The sequence below is a fragment of the Typopeltis vanoorti genome, chromosome 10, assembly GCF_054136105.1.
Source record: "Typopeltis vanoorti isolate ZY-2024b chromosome 10, IOZ_Tvanoo_1.0, whole genome shotgun sequence".
NCBI classification, from domain to species: domain Eukaryota; kingdom Metazoa; phylum Arthropoda; class Arachnida; order Uropygi; family Thelyphonidae; genus Typopeltis; species Typopeltis vanoorti.
Window position 1 is genome coordinate 75,714,261 of NC_143558.1, and position 17,225 is coordinate 75,731,485.

A 17,225-nucleotide genomic window follows, 5' to 3' on the forward strand; every position below is an offset into this window, starting at 1 on the left:
TACATCAAGAACTCCATCTTCCTTTAGTGCTTATATTCAAGCCCAAAAAACAGCTGCAAGGAAAACTATCAATGCTTCCAAAACAATAGTTTGAGAGAGTAATAAAGCAGGAAACTTGCAGCCCGTCCAAACGGTAGCTGAGCCTTTTGATCTCTTACCAAAGAAATTGGTCATAACTTTTGCCCAACACTATTTCCACCCCTATCATACCCAGATGGTTCTATGACAACATCATCCACAGAAAAAGCTAATCTCCTGGCTTCACACTTTGCCTCCAATGCATTCATAACTGACAATGGCAAAAATCCCCTACTCCAACCATTCCAGATGCCCAATATGCAATGTGCTCTATATCCTTTTGTTAGAAATAGATCAGAAAAATATTGTCCAAATTAGACACAAAAAAAGTCTCCTGGCCCTGATGGCATTTCTCCAATTGTTCTGAAGGTTTGTGCACCAGAACTGGCTCCTATCCTATGTCACCTATATATACTCTCTTACTCCACTTGGTATCTATCCCACAACCTGGAAATTGGCCTACATTCAATCCATTCCCAAGAAGGGCGACAAATCACTGCCCTATCTCAAGTAACGGAGAGAACATCAATTCCCAGCTCTTACACTAGCTCGAAGGTATCCAGCTAATAAACGATCACAGTATAGACACCAGTAATCCACATATACCAATGTGTGATTTCATTTGTGAAATTTCATATGAGTGATCTATATATATATATATCATATATATATGTATATATATATATCTATATATATCACTCGTATATGAGTGAGTACATCTCCTCACAAATATCACCCATCTCTGGACAAATGCCATGAAGAAGTTTGGTGAATATTAAGTGGTTGCACTTGATATCTCCAAAGCTTTTGACTAGTCTTTTGACCAGTCTAGCAGAAAGAGTTACTAAGCAAACTGAAATCATTTGATCTGTTTCGGGACTACTGCAGTTGGATTGCTAATTTTCTCTATGGACACACACTATGTGTGATGGTGGATGCTTCCTTATCCTTTCACCATTCAACTAATGCCAGGGTTCCACAAGGTTCTGTGGAATTTCGCTCATCAATTCTCTTCCTTCTATATATCAATGACCTACTTCAGTTGACCTCCAACCCAATACAGTTTTGCAGATGACAGCACATTGCGCTCCTCCTTTTTATTTGATAAACATTACTTTACACAACTCGCATCAACCTGCATATCAACAACCAGATAACCTCTTCAATTTCAATGCTAGTAAAACCCAGTTCTGTCTTATTTCTCACAAAAAAGAACCATTTTCTTCCAGTATGATTTTTGACAACACTATAAATATTTCCATGGCAAATATTCATCTGAAATAGCATCAATAATTCCCCCACTCAGTACTAAGTCCATTGGAACACATGCAGCTGCCGCCCAACATCCCGTCACAGTACACCTTGAAACCCACAGAACAAGTTTCTTTTGCTCTCCTCCATCCCTGTTAGTGCTGTATTGTGGAACAGTCTTCTCTCTGATGTGTTTCCCAAGGAATACAATATACATGCTTTTAAATCAAATGTAAGCAAGTTTCTCCTTTCCCAAACAACCCATACATGGTACTAACGTACTATAAGTTGATTAACTAATCTTTTGTGTATGGGCTCAACATAAAAAGTCCTAATTTGTCCCAAGTAACCAGAATCTATTGCATGAATCAAATGCCCTTTAGTAGGATATAATGAATATGCTATCCAGGTAAAAAAAAAATTGTGTGACTGAGTCTGTGTAGAAGCAAATATAACAAATGGAAGATACAATTAGGTTGGCTGGGACAAATGATTCAAAAATGTAAAAGTACAGAATAAAATATCACTTAGGAAAAGGAAATAAGAGTGAAAGAGCCATTCTTCTTTTTGCCTTTTTTGTGAGGCTGCATGCCATAATACAATAGGAGTATGCTGAGAAAGACAACTGTTGCAAATGACTCAATGGGCAGGTGTGTAGTGAGAATGGCAAATTGTGTGTAGCCTTCATGAATTATATCAAAATATCAAAATAATGAATTCCTTATATAAACATAAAGACATACATAAATATACTTGGACAGCAAGAGGATGGAAATCAATATTAGATTACTTCATATTAAATGAAAAGACATCAAAAATTTCACTAGATGTTAGAGTTCACAGAGGATATGAAATAAGCAGTGACCACTTCCTTGTTAAAATAAAATTAAGATTACCACCTAAATGGCTACAAGTAACAAGAACAGAAAGAAAAATTGAAACATTTGTTTATAAAACTAGACTATTGAATGACACAAATATACAATGGCTATATGAACAAAGAATTAACCAATATCTAGATAAAATAAAACAAAATGAAGAAATAGAAATAGAATGGTTTAATATAAAAACGATACTAAATGCAGCAGCAAATGAAAGCTTAGGAAAGACCAAAAAATTCAATAAAAGGAAAAAACTGAAGATCTGGGATGATACAATCAAAGAAATAATCAAAAAGAAAAAAGAAGCCTATCACAAATGGTTAAGCAGCAAAAGATTAGAAGATGAAATAGAATATAAAAGAATAAGAGCCATAGCTAAAAGAGAAGTCAGAAAAAGACAGAGAATCATGGAACAAATTTGTTTCTAATTTAGGACATTTTTTTATATAAAATAAGACCCAATGTATATAAGATTTTGAAACACTTAAATGCAGATATCAAAGAAAACATTAAAATTAAACAATATTAAACATAAATTACTACACAGAACTGTGGACAGACAAATATTTTAAAAAAGACAACTGGCAAACAATTAACGAAAATGAAAAGGAAATAACTAAAGAAGAATTAGAAATCAGCCTGAAAGAAACAAGAAATGGAAAATCGCCTGGAGAAGATAAGCTAGGTTCAGAACTATACAAATACACAGGAACACGATTCAAAGAAAGACTTATTATTTTTAAATAAAATTTACTCAACTGGTATCCTCCCAATAGAATGGAAAAAAGCAATTGTGATTTCTACCTTTAAAAAAAGGTAATAGAGATGACCCTAAAAACTATAGAGGTATCAGTATATTAAATTCTTGTTACAAAATATATAGCAGAATCTTAAATAGCAAACTAATGAAATATTCCGAAAACTTTATTTTAGAAGTACAGAATGAATTTAGAAAAGGACGATCATGTATAGACCTGGCCTTTTGCCTAAAATTAATAACAGAGAAAAGAAGAGAATACAATTTAGAAACACATATTGCATTTATTGACTTGGAAAAAAAACATTTGACAAAGTTAAAAGAAACATTATTTAACATATTAAAAGAAAGACAAATACCAAATAATATCCTAAAAGCTATCACAAGTATATATGAAAATAATCAAATACAAATAAGATTAAATCACGAGCTATCACATATGAGAGAGATAAACCAAGGGGTCCGACAGGGATGTTCCCTCTCAGCAACTCTTTTTAATATCTACTTAAATGAAATAATAAAATGGAATAAAAATTTACATCAAGGAATTAAACTTTCTCCTACAGTAAACTTAAAGACTCTCCTCTTTGTCGACGACCAAATAATAATTACAAATTCTGAAGATAACTTACAGAAAGCTATTTTAGATCTAAATATGATAACCAAAGATTATGGTATGATAATATCAACAGAAAAATCAAAAACTATGGCCTTTAAAGGACAAGATCCAGCAAGAACTAAAATAGTAATAGATAACAAGATCTTAGAACAGGTGAATTCATTTAACTACCTAGGATGTATGATCACATATGAAAATGAAAAAGATATAAATATAAAAATTGCAAAATATTTAAAAATAACAGGTGTAATTAACTCTATATTTAAACCAAACCTAGTTCAAAAACAAACCAGACTAAAAGTATACAATACATTAGTCCTACCAGTCTTAATGTATGGAAGTGAAATCTGGACAATAAAACAAAAAGACAAACAAAGATTAACAACAGCAGAAATGAAATTTATGAGAAAAAACTTCAAAGTATACCCTATTTGATCACAAAAGAAACGAAGAAATTATGAAAGAATTAAACCAAAAACCAGTAATAGAAAAAATTAAAAAATATAAACATAAATAGATGGAATACATTCAAAGAATGAAAACAGAAAGATTACCAAAACAAGCCTTAAAGTACAAGCCATTAGAAAAAAGAAAACCAGGACATCCTCTTAAACGATGACTTCTAAGGCCAGAACAGACCATGCTAGGCCTAAATCCTTGATAAGCATAATAATGAATTTTGGAGTGGTTTTGATGGCAGAAGATATAGACTTGCATATAGTATGAACTTGAATGGATTGTGTTTGTTTGGCAAAACTACTATTCCATAATAAAGCAGTGAATATAAAAGAGTACTAGAATTGCTAGGTCAATCCTGCATGCATTCATTCCTTATGCAACATATGCATAAAGAATGAATCAGTGTAGCAAATACATAAGTGATTAAAAAAGTGAATGCAATACGAATAAGAAAGATTGACAGCAATAGAAGCAATGATCCTAAATAATGGTGGAATTATGTGCACTTTGTATTAAATGTGATAGTGGAAAAGGGAATGGCTGAGAAATCATCATAGGCAAACACTAAGGGTATAAAGACCTATCAACCTTTTTTTAAATAATAACACACGCACACACTTTTTTTTGAAACAGTTTAAATGACTAGAAGCCCAGAGATAAAAATACAAATACTATTTTATTTTTAAATAAACCACACAACTAGTTTTATCTTCTTAGAAGACTTCACGTGCATAACATGACAGAAATACTAACAAACATTATGAGAGAAAATCTATACATTAAAATGCTAACATATTAACACTTGAAGGCATTCTTGTGTATCTCTTCATCATTGGATGTGTGCAGGTGTTCAAGATCTCGCAAACGCCAAAAGTTTGATAGCAGTGCAATAATAGTCTGAGAAATTATAAATGAGATTAGTGTTGAAATGTGCTTGTTGGAGGACGATTTCTTTAGATTCTACAATTTTTCTTTCCAGTTCATCATAGCATCAAAAGATAATTTCCAATTTGTTCCACATGACTGGGTGAGTGATAAAATTTTTGGCATTAGCATCAGCAGAATTCAGGACGTGGTTAGACAGAGTGCTGGCCCTAGTTCTGCCATATGAGATGTCTCTCTTATGCTCTTCTAGATGTAACTCATCGGATTTTTCAGTCTAGCTGAAATAAAGAATATTGCAGTTGCAAAAAACACAGTAAATGCTAGAATATTTTAAGTTATGTTTTTGTTTGGGTTTACTGAATAAGGAACAGAGCTTGGTTAGAGGAGTAAAAGAAGTCTGAATGTTAAATTTTTTAAGAACTTTAGCTAACTTAGGCTAACTGATATATGGTAGGGATACATAGCCATTTTCATTATTTCAATCTTCTATATGGTGAGGAGGTGGACTGAAAAGTAGATTTCTGTTTGTTTTTAATTTTGCTGAAAGGTTGCAAGAAACTAACAGATCTCCATGCACAGTCCCATCACTATCTGCTTCGAAAGCTTAGCATTATCTCTATGCTAGGCAAATGTGCTCGCTCCCACCTCTGTGAAGAAAAGGATATCAACAAAGAACTTCAATTTCTTCTTACAAACCTTTCAGCAAAATGGTTATTCAAAACAAACAGAAAGCTACTATTCAATCCACCTTCTCACCATATTGAAGATAGAAATAATGAAAATGGTTACATATCCCCACAATATATCAGTTCTGTTTCACCTAAGTTAGCTAAAGTTTTCAAAAAATTTAACATCTAGACTTCTTTTATTCCTCTACCCAAACTCCATTCCTTACTTAGTATGCCCAAACACAAACATAACTTAAAATATACAGAAGTTTACCGTTTTTGGTGCAACTGCGACATGCCTTATTTTGGCGACTGAAAAATCCATCGAGTTATGTATATGGTAGAACTAGGGCCAGTACTCTGTTTAACTACATCCTCATTTCTGCTAACACTAACGACAAAAACTCTACCACTCACCCAGTCATGCAGAACAAATCACAAAAACATCTTTTGATGCTATGATGAACTGGAAAAAAAAACTGTAAAGTCTAAAGAAATCATCCACAATCCACAACATCTCAACACTAACCTCCGTTATAATTTCTCACTGTTATTGCACTACTATCCAACTTTGGCATTCACGAGATCTTGAACACGTGCACACGCCCAACAATGAAGAGATACACAGAACATCTTCGAATGTTAATACGTTAACATTTTAATGTATACATTTTCTTTCACAATGTTTGTTGGTATTTCTCTGTTATGTAATCGATGAAGTCTTCTAGGAAGATGAAACTAATTGTGTGGTTTATTTAAAAATAAAATAATGTTTCTATTTTTATCTCTGGGCTTCTAGTCATTTAATTGTTTCAAAAATATGTCCCTCAGCTGAGTCAATCAGTTATATCATATATATACTTGTGATTTATAGATATATACAACACATGATAGATGCAAGCCTATAACAAATAAATACTGTGTGGACTGAGGTCTAGAGCAAAGTAATTTGCTGATATTTCATTAGAGCCAGTAAGAACTAGTATTAAAAAACACTGCAGTGGTCAAATTTACAAATTGTTATCAAGGTAAGTTTTCCATGAAAAAAGGTTTTTTTTACCTTTTCCACTGGTGCTATCAGATCTATAAATATTTATTAATGTGCAAAGATGACTCAAGCACTAATAAATAAGTTAATGTGCAAAATTAATGTCCTGACCCAAAAGAGTCAACAAGATGGTAACATAACCATCCCATGTGGGCAAAATATGTAAATTTATGTTTAAAAAGAACATTATTAATAATTAAAGTTCATAACTTGAAATGAAAATAATAAAAGGGAGAATTTTGAAAACAAAATTATCTTATTAAGTTTTCAAAGTTGGAATAATTATTTTTAATTCACAGTAAAAATAAATAAAGTTTAACTTTTTTGTAGGCTTTTTTCAGCTGATTCAAGAATTGGTCTACATCCATGCATGGGATTTTTTTTTTGATTTTTTTTTCCTGGAAGAAACTGGTCTTTAATTCTGTAACAGCAAAATCAGTCAAAGAATGCACATTAGTATTTGCATATAAATACCAGTTCTGCACACATGCCCAAAACAGCTAAGTCAACATTTTTGAAGTTCTTCAAATGTACACTACCATAAGAACTTGGTTGTCACACCAAGTTCTGATGGTAGTGTTTTGGATATAGTGGGATAGTGATATTTGTAGTAAGCTACAGAGGCATGGCATTTGAAATCCCTAGTTTGTTTAGGTCAGTTTTAAAGAATGTCTAAATTTCTGATCCATACAGGGGACAACATGATCAGTGAGTGAAAGAAGCACATCTTTGATTTGAGTGAGATGTTGTTTCTTCCACAGGTACCAATTTAGTGAACCAAAGGCAGTGGCGGCCAAGCAAATTCTCTTGTGTACTTCTACTGTTGATGCAGTTTTCCTTACATGTATGATTGAACTGAGATATTTGAATTGGTTCACCTGCTTAATTTAGATACCATGAAGGTAAAAGAGTGCAGGGTGACCCATCAGTTGTCATGGCCTTTGTTTTGTCAATGTGGTTGGGTAGCATTATAACGACATGTTATGTATGTTGGTGGCTTCAGCGTCATCATTTGCAAAGATGGTGCTGTCATCAGTGAACATGAGATCAGTTAAATATTTGTCTTTGCTGTACTATACTCCACATTGACCAGTGAAGGCCTGTGGCATAATAGCGTCAGCAATGGTGAGATTAAACAGTCCTGTTGGATGCCTGTGCTATCCAACAGGACTGTGTTTTTGGTGCAAACACAGCTACTGGAGTTTTTGTAAGTTGCTTGGAGTAGCCGAATGATTTTTGGGAGTATATGTTCAGTTTGTAGTGTTGTCCAAAGGGTAGACCAGTATACAGTGTCAAAAGCTGAGCAGAAGTCAATGAATCCACTGACAATTTGCTTGCCACATATGTGTTCTTCTATGAGATACCTGAGAGTGAATATCTGGGCACCCTCGGTTAGTTTAGAAACCAGCTGCTCTTCTCTAGTTACTTGTTCACAATATATATGTATGCATTGTTGGATGATACACATAGAGGCTTTACCTAGAACTGAGAGTAAGCTTATGCCCCTGTAATTTTTGTAGTGATGACTATCCCCTTTCTTTTGGATTGGCACGATAATAGCCTGTTTCCATGCAGTGGAGATTTGTTCTGAGTGCCAAACCAGCTGCAGGAGTAAGAGTAGGCATTGTGATAGAGTAGCACCACCAATTTTAAGCATTTCAGCTGTAACTTCCTCTATGCCTGTAGCTTAGCATATTTTAGGAGCTTTAAAGCTACATTCACTTCGCGCAATTAGGTGTGGCATCTGAGGCATGATATGTGGTATATTGATGGGAGGTGGGTGTGCTTGTGGACCTTGAGGTTCATTATGGTTGTACTGTTGTTGAAAGAATTCGCACCGCCACTGCAATCTTTCTGGGAATGATTGTACATATGTCCCGTCAGCTTTGCAGATATCATCAACGATCATGTTCATTCTGTCGCTTAAACAATAAAGTGTGCGGTATTCCTTTTTCTGCATGGATTCTTCTAGATTGGCTGCTACTGTGTTCCAGTGCGACTCCCTTTCTACTTTGAGTCGTCATACATCTTGGTTGAGCTGCCTGTAGAGAGCACAGTTGACAAGTATGGCATGCTTCCGTTGGTCCATTAGGTCCAAGTAGCTCATCTCTAATCCATGGTTGAGTTCGGTTTTTCATGATTGAGCAAATCTCTTTGGCACATTCACATATGCCATTGGAAAGTTGTTGGGCTTCTGTGTGCACATTACTGGCTGGTGCAAGGGCAGCACATCAATTTGCTAGTGTGAATTGCAATTCTTTCTTGTGTGTTGGGTTAATACAAACCAACTGCATTGCATGGGTGCACCTTTTGGATGTTTAGCACTTTTTAACCAAAGATGTATTCTTGCCCAGACTAAGCAGTGGTCAGAGCCACAGTCAGGGCCACGCATCACTCATGAATCTTTCATGGACAATCAATAGTGATTGTTGGTGAGAAAATAGTCCAAGATTGATGTATCCTTGCCATTGGGTGCTCACCAGGTAATTTGATGTTTTTGTGGTGTCTGAAAAAACTGTTTGTGACTAGCAGGCCATTGGCAGCAGCAAATGAGTGTAGTCATATTCCATTATCATTTGCTTGGCCAAGTCCAAATCTTTCAAGTGTCTCCTCCCAGCCAATTGTGTTAGTACCAACATGGGCGTTAAAATTGCCAGCTAATATGATTAGATTCTTTTTGGGTTGACCGTAAAATGCATCTTTTGTGTCATCTAGACTAACTTTGGTTGATGCATATGTGGCGATGACGTGTTCATACAGTGCCAGCCAATGTCAGCAAAGCTAACTCTGCTTTTTGTTGCTTTACTGTTGAGTGGAAATTCGACTCCTTCTGTGTGTTTTTCACCACCAGAGTAGAGGAGTATCATTTTGTCATCACTGTCTGGTATCTGGATTTTACCAGATCCAGAAACCAGATCTACAACTCTGAAATCTCTGGATTTTAGAGTCGTAGATTGTTGGCTGCCCAGATGCAGTTGCTTGGGTTTGTAGCATATTTTGTCATTTGTTCGTGTTTGTACATGTCATTACATGTACAGTATTGTGTCCATTTTACATGAGTGCCACTATATGTATTGCTAAGTCAATGAAATACTGATGAAACTAGTCAGTTTAACCTTCCTTTGGGACACAAATAATGCCAGTAGTCAAATATAAGCATATTGCTCAATGTTTATTTGGACATGATTACATGAAATAAGTTTCATTATAACTTTGAGAACCTCTCGGTATCTCAGATGGCAGAACGGTGGACTATACTAGTGTGCTATCTGGACATCCATAAGTCGCTAGTTGAAATCTGCTGAATGAAAAGTTATTTTGGATGTAGAGTATACAGTCAGTGGGGATATGTTGGAGGAAATAACAGATCCTATTCATATTGGAGGTTTGATGGAATATTATAAGCACTGGGAAAGGATTAAACTAATTTTAATGCTTCCAATATTTCGTCTGTCACAGAGACATCTTCAAGGATTACAAATAACTTTTTGTAACAATACACACAAATACAATACAATGATAAGTAAAACACATTGAAACTAAAGTCCTATCTAGATGATGCACCTTTCTATGGACATTTGCAGATGGTCTAGGATGTAAAGAGAGAGAGAGAGAGAGAGAGATCTCTGATAATTAATGTTTCCCAAATTTTGGGAAGTTTTATGCAAACATATTTGTTTAAATTTGGTTGATTCCTGAGTGCAGATGCAGATTCAAAAAAAGAGTCTTTCTTTTTGGAATTTACTATGGTGGAGCATGGTGGTTATTTTCCAGGAGAACCTTTGAGTTGTATCCAAAACATGGTCTGCAAGATCAGATTGATCATAATCATGATTGCAGATGTATGATTTGTGTTCATTTAACCGGATGGTTGATATGTACAATCACTCACAGAAAGATTGCAGTGGCGGTGCAAATTCTTTCACTAACAGTACGACCATAATAAACCTCAAGGTCCACAAGCACACCCACCTCCCATCGATATACCAGCATATCATGCCTCAGAAATGCCGCACCTAATTGTGCGAAGTGAATGCAGCTTTAAAGCTCCTAAAATATGGTAAAGCTGCAGACATAGAGGAAGTAATAGCTGATATAGCCCAAAGTAAGACAACCTACAGGAACAAGGTACTCTATATACTCCAGTGCCTGGTGGATAAGACCTTAAACTCAGAGGATACACTGCTAAAATTGTGAGGACAGCACAATGAACTCTGGCAATGATGCAAAGGACACCGACTTATAGAAGTAAAGAGATTATGATTCAATGGCTGTTTGTTCCTCTCACTATGGTATCCACTAACTTCTTTCCAAGCAGTGTATATATAGAACTGTTTTCACATCTTTCTTGGTAGGTTGTAATAGCGAAGTAGTCTGTTAGAACAATATTATTATTATGTAACACCTCCAGGGGGTTTCTGAAGACTCAGCGAGGGAGGGCATCTACCTTCAACTTTCCACCTCCACCAACTGTGACTACCTTCATCATTTACACCAATGCCATCTATTGCCGACCACCACTACTAGTATATTCACAGACAATCACAAACATCCATGCCCATGGTGGGATTCGAACCCACAGCCTTTTGGCTGGAGAGAGGATACGGAAACCACTCGGCCAACAAGGCCGGCTAAGGGGTGAGAGTCCAATGCACTTATGTCAGTGGTTGCACAAGAAAAATACTCATATAGAATAACTGCTTGTAACAATTTATCTATTATTCTTCAACCCCTGCAGTAACCCATTGGCAGAATAACTACTAAGTATTATCATCTAGTATTATCATCTCCAAAAAGAAGAAGATACACCTGGAAAGCACCTGGGGATTCAAATAGATATCAAATAGATTATATATTGGTCAAGAAAAGATACAGACACCAAATAAAAAATTGCAAAAGCTATCCAGGTGCTGACATTAGTAGTGACCATAACCTTGTCTTAATGAAAACAGAACTGAAACAAAGGAAACAAACCAATAAGATGGAACCTTGAAAAATTGGAGTAAAGAAGTAAAACCAAGAGGCAACTGATCATGACATTCCAGAAAACATAAATAGTCAGAATAATATTGAAAACCAATGAAATATGATTAAAGAGTTAATTACAAATTCATCAAATCAATTATTGAAAAATGCAGAAAAAGAAAACATTGGATAACAGATGAAATACTTGGCCTTATGGATGAAAGAAGAAAATATAAAAATGCTGTTAAAGAAGAAGATGTGGCCAAATACAAATATCTTAAAAATCAAATTACAAGAAAATGTAGACAAGCCAAAAAAGAATACCTGGAAGAACAGTGTAATAACATAGATGAATTATTTAAAAAAGAAAACATAGAGAAAACCTATAAAGAAATTAACAAACTGACTCTCAAATTTAATAAGAACAGCAAAAACAATGCCATCAAAGATGAAAATGGAAAATTACTAATAGAATCTAAGGATATATTAATGGAATGGAAGAATTATCTTGAAAATCTCTATAATGGCTAAAATACGAACTTGATATTGATATCAGCATAGAAAATCAAAATGAAGATAATCTAGGAACCCCCCCCCCAATAATGCGAGAAGAATTTGATAAAGCACTGTCCAAAATGAGTAATGGAAAAAGTCCAGGTGTAGACAATATTCCTATAGAACTGCTACAAAATGTAGGTGATGAGACAAAAACCTTACTCTATCAATTAATAGCCCAAGTCTATGATAGAGGAGAAATACCAAAGGAGTTTATGAAATCAACCATAATACCAATACAAAAAAAAGAATAATGCAAACAAATGCAGCCAATTTAGAACAATAGCTTTAATCCCACATGTTAGCAAAATTCTGCTAAAAATTATTCAAAACAGAATTTATTCAAAAATAGATTGTCTATTGGATGAAGACCAATTTGGATTCAGAAAGAATAAAGGAACAAGAGAGGCAATACTCTGTTTAAGAACAATAATAGAGAGAAGATTAGACCTTAGTCAAAATACTTACATTTGCTTCCTTGATTTAGAGAAAGCGTTTGATAAAGTAAACCAGCATATACTCCTAAATTGTCTAACTAATATCGGCATTTGAGGGATAAGAAAATAATTTATCAAATTTACAAAAATCAAAATGGACGGATTAAAATCAATGATAAGGAGAAAATAATAAATATCAGGAGTGGAGTAAGACAAGGATGTATACTTTCACCACTTTAATTTATATACTGAAAGGCCATTCAGGAAACTAAAGATAAAATAAATAGTGGCATAAAGATAAATGGTGAGCAAGTCATGTGTATAAGATTTGCTGATGACATAGCCCTTGTAGCAGAAAACAGAAGAACGTTAAAAACAATGCTAGAATTACTAAATAATAACCTTGAAAAATATAAAATGAAAATCAACACAGATAAGACTAAAATTATTGTTACAGGCAAAATCCCTATCAATACAGAGCATATAGACATCAGTGGAGAACAAATAAAACAAGTGAAAAGCTTTAATTATTTAGGAAGCCTAATAACAGAAGATGGCAGAACAAGAGAAGACATAAGATCAAGAATAAACAAAGCAAAAGCCCAATTCTCTAAGATGAAAAGCATTTTAACAGGAAACCTCAACCTACAATTGAAATAAAAATTAGTAAAGACATTGATATGGAGCATTGCACTGTATGGATGTGAAACCTGGATTCTAGGCAGAGAAGATGTAAGATTGGAGGCTTTTGAAATGTGGTGCTGGCATCACATGAACAAAATAAAATGGACAGAAAAAAAATCAAACCAACAAGTCCTGAGAGAGAGAGAGAGAGAGAGAGAGAGAGAGAGATAAACGAAACAAGAACTCTAATAAAATCGATCAAAATTAGAAGGGATAGGTAGTTTGGACATATACTTCGACATGATGGACTTGTGAAAAGAATAATTGAAGGCAAAATAGAGGGGAAAAGAAGATGAGGCAGACCAAGGAAAAGCTTTCTTGACCAAGTCAAAGACGGCATGGGTTTGAGGAGTTACCAGGTGGTTAAGAAGAAAGCCAATGACAGAGCTGAATGGAGGAAATTGCTGCTGAGCTACCAGTCCCAAGACTGATGCAACTGATGATGATGATTATCATCCAAGAAGAACGAACGGTGAGGGAGAATCAGGTCATCTTTTTACGAAATAAAATTTATTTTTCACACGGCATATAAGCAAAATGTTTATTAAGAAACCAACAATGGATTGATATATGTAATTTACTAACTTTTTAAAAATGTATTTTTATGATAAAAAACAATATCTAATGTCCAAAATACAAGTTTAAGCCAATGTATTTTGATATTACTGGCTTTTGGATTTGGTTGGTATTATAAGAATGAAGACTTCTTTTTTTTTTTTTTTTTTTTTTTTAGTGAGATGGGAGGAAAGTTTTCCACACACACACAAAGTTAAAAATCACAGGGACATTATTTTTTTTTAATAATAAAATATTTACAACCTACTAAATTAGGATTCCTACTGATGACTACTTGGCTTTAAAATTTAAACACATACCCTGTCCTTAAGAAAGTTTCTGAACATAAAACTTGATAAATCACAAAAAAAAAAAAAAAAAAAAAAAAAAACACAAAGAGATGGCTACAAAAGTTTAACCAGAACAGTATTCCTTGTATAATTACAGCTGTATCTTGACAAGAATGACACAGCTTTAAAATTAATGTTATAAGATCAACATATTATTCTTACGTAACTTTTCCCCTTATCCCTGCAAACTATCTTACTTTGGAAAAACAGGAGCACCTAATATCAGTCTGGAGTAACACAAAAACAATGTCCACCACCTGCACTAGGCTGTTCTGGAATAGCAGAATATGTCATAGTTATGGATCACAATATTCAACATAATAAAACCTCTCTTTTATAAAGAAGCAGATATAAATCTGAGAGACTATTTCTAGAATCTGCAACATCACAACATTTGCCAAATCTTAGCAAATTTGGCTGCCTCACTTAACCAAAAATCTGGGAGAACAAAATCATGAAACCTTGAGTGAGATTGTATCACTAAATGAACTAACTGATAGAATGCCAGTTAGGGCTATAGGATCCCACCCCACTCACTGCCTGCATTTGTCTTCCTGATATAACATGCTTTGTGAATGTCTTTGTACCCATGAAGATGCCTTGTTGGCCAAGGTGAAATCCTGGCATAATTATTTATTAGTTAAATAAATTTAGTTACGGTAGTAATTATTATATCTAGATGTGTTTACCTCCAACTACTGGTCACCAGAGCACTCCACTGTATGCCCACACTTCCTAGAGCCGACCCTGGCAATGTGCCAAGAATAGTCAATTCATGGAGAAAGAATTAGATAAGATTTTAATTAAAATTCTAATAAGAACTAGAATTTTCATAAAAGAAAAGCTAATTTTCTGACGTATAATAATAAACAATCATCCCACAAAACCCATCGATTCCCCCAATATCGGAATGGATTCTCCTTCTTTTGACATGCGCAGAAGTGTCAAAGGGTCTCACATCTGTGGGCATACAGTACTTCAACAATCCATTGTCTAAACTATTATGTTATGTCTACCAACATTTTTAATATTAATCTAATAGTAATTCTGTAGTAATCAGATGGTTTGCTAATTTCCATAGGAAATGAATTTGTTCTATACTATTCAGTCCTGAGTGAATGAGGACTGCAATTTTATCCCCTCCCCCAATATAAATTCACACAACAGGATAAATGCTGAAAAGAAGTCTACAATACATTAGTATTGTGCATGAGATGAAGAAAATGACTGGCAAAGGAAAGAACCTATTGGCATTTTTCTTGAAAAGCTAGAGCCTGTTTTGTTGGAGACTATTTCACAAGGAAAGCTCTTCAAGAGAATCAAGATAGATGGAATAATGAGAAAAAAAAGGATAGCAAGAGTACATTTGTAATAGGAGCATAAAGCAGAGAAATGGTTGATGCTATTTCATGGTGCAGTATACATGGAAATACTTGTGCTAAAAGAGTCTGCAAGATCTGGCTGAAGCAAGTCAGTAACAGAGGAGAGTTCATTTATTAAATGAATCAGTCTCCTCTGGATTTTAGAAAAGATTTTGGCACAGCACTCCCACATCAGCAGTATTCTCTGAATCGACAGATTTGTGATTTGTAGTTAGATAGGCGAGTGAAAAGTAGTATTGTGAGAGATACTTATGTTTTTAGAATCTATGGAAGTGCATACTTTGATTTAAAATATGCACATTCCTACTAAATAAGGCCAATTCCCAAATGTCAGACATTTTTAAAAATGTCTTCTTATATTCTGAAATGGAAATTTTGAACAGATAAATTTTTCCTTTGGAGTACATATGATATCCACATCTCCAAGTCTGGTAGAGTGACCAGATTGGTGAAAGGGTATAATGTGTTGCATAGGTTAAGGAAGGAGCATAGAATACAAATGGTTAGAGCATGTTGACTTGTAAAAAAAGAGCATGTAAATCTTCTGCCTTACGTAAAAATTTATAGAGTATTTATGATTCGCTGTGCGACCTAATGGATGGCAATGGTGTGCTGGTATCCGATATTGGAAGCAGGCTATTTGAAGTAATGGACGAAGCAACTAAGGCTATGAGGTGTATATTATCCGCTTTTGTTCTTATGACTGATTTGCGAAGGGTAAACTAACTAACCTTCATTTGAAAAACTATTATAAGTGTTTTTAGTGTCCTGATATCGTAAAAAATGGCTTGGATAACGATCAATGTAAATAAGTAATACACTCAAAAAATGGTTCTCATTAGAAAATAGGTCATTAATGATGGTATTACTCCACCCTTCGTACATAGCCGTAAGAAATAGCATGATATGAAATTTTTGAAATTACAAGCGTCCTGTATATACTGTACTCTGCTTCATCAACACCAGAAATATTTGTAGAGGCCCAGCACACTACAATCCACTTGCGGTAACCTACTGCATGCATTTTCTTAAAGTAGACTGATAGGAAATGTTTAGATTATAGTAAACCATAACTTTTATATCACAATCAGAAACGCTCACCATTTGCAAAGATCTTGAAACATTACAGCTTAACCTCTGCAAAATACCACCTTGTTTTTTTGTTCTATAAGAGCTCAATTTTTTCTCCATTACGTCGAACAGTCATATCCACAACACTTTAAAAAAAACAGTATCAATACCATTCAGTAACTAAGATACTAAAAAACTTCTCAAAATGAAGACCAATCCGCTAATAAATATTCACCAATCATTAATTTAGCCAACGTAATTTTCAACCGACAGATGTCGCTGTGGTCAATACTTGATATAAGCAAATTCAAACAGCAAATAATGCATGAATGGATTAGGTTGAGAGTGAGACTGATTTTGATGTTAACAGACATATTATTTTGGACTGAGCCTGATTAGTTTGTTTACAAGGTTTTTCACGAAACGCGCATTGCACTGGCGCAGACACAGTTTGTTTCCAACTGTCTCCCCCTCTGTATGAAATATGCAAGAGGTCTAATGGCCAGCAGGCCCCACCCGCAATGAGGACCAGTGGTGGATTTATGGTTTTATTTAGGGAAGTAGGATTTCAATCTGTGGC

The 17,225-nt window shown here is 34.6% G+C and overlaps 1 protein-coding gene across 2 annotated transcripts in view; it reads right to left on the reverse strand.

The window, feature by feature from the left end:
- The window catches only part of Saysd1 (SAYSVFN motif domain containing 1), an 80,710-nt gene extending 63,836 nt beyond the window's left edge, over positions 1-16,874 (reverse strand). For both annotated transcript variants that reach the window (XM_090399146.1, XM_090399145.1), the window contains exon 1: positions 16,676-16,874. In XM_090399146.1, coding sequence (XP_090255272.1) covers positions 16,676-16,765 — 90 coding nt within the window. In that variant the 5' untranslated portion in view covers positions 16,766-16,874. The remainder of the gene's footprint in view (positions 1-16,675) is intronic.
- Between the last annotated feature and the right edge of the window lie 351 nt (positions 16,875-17,225).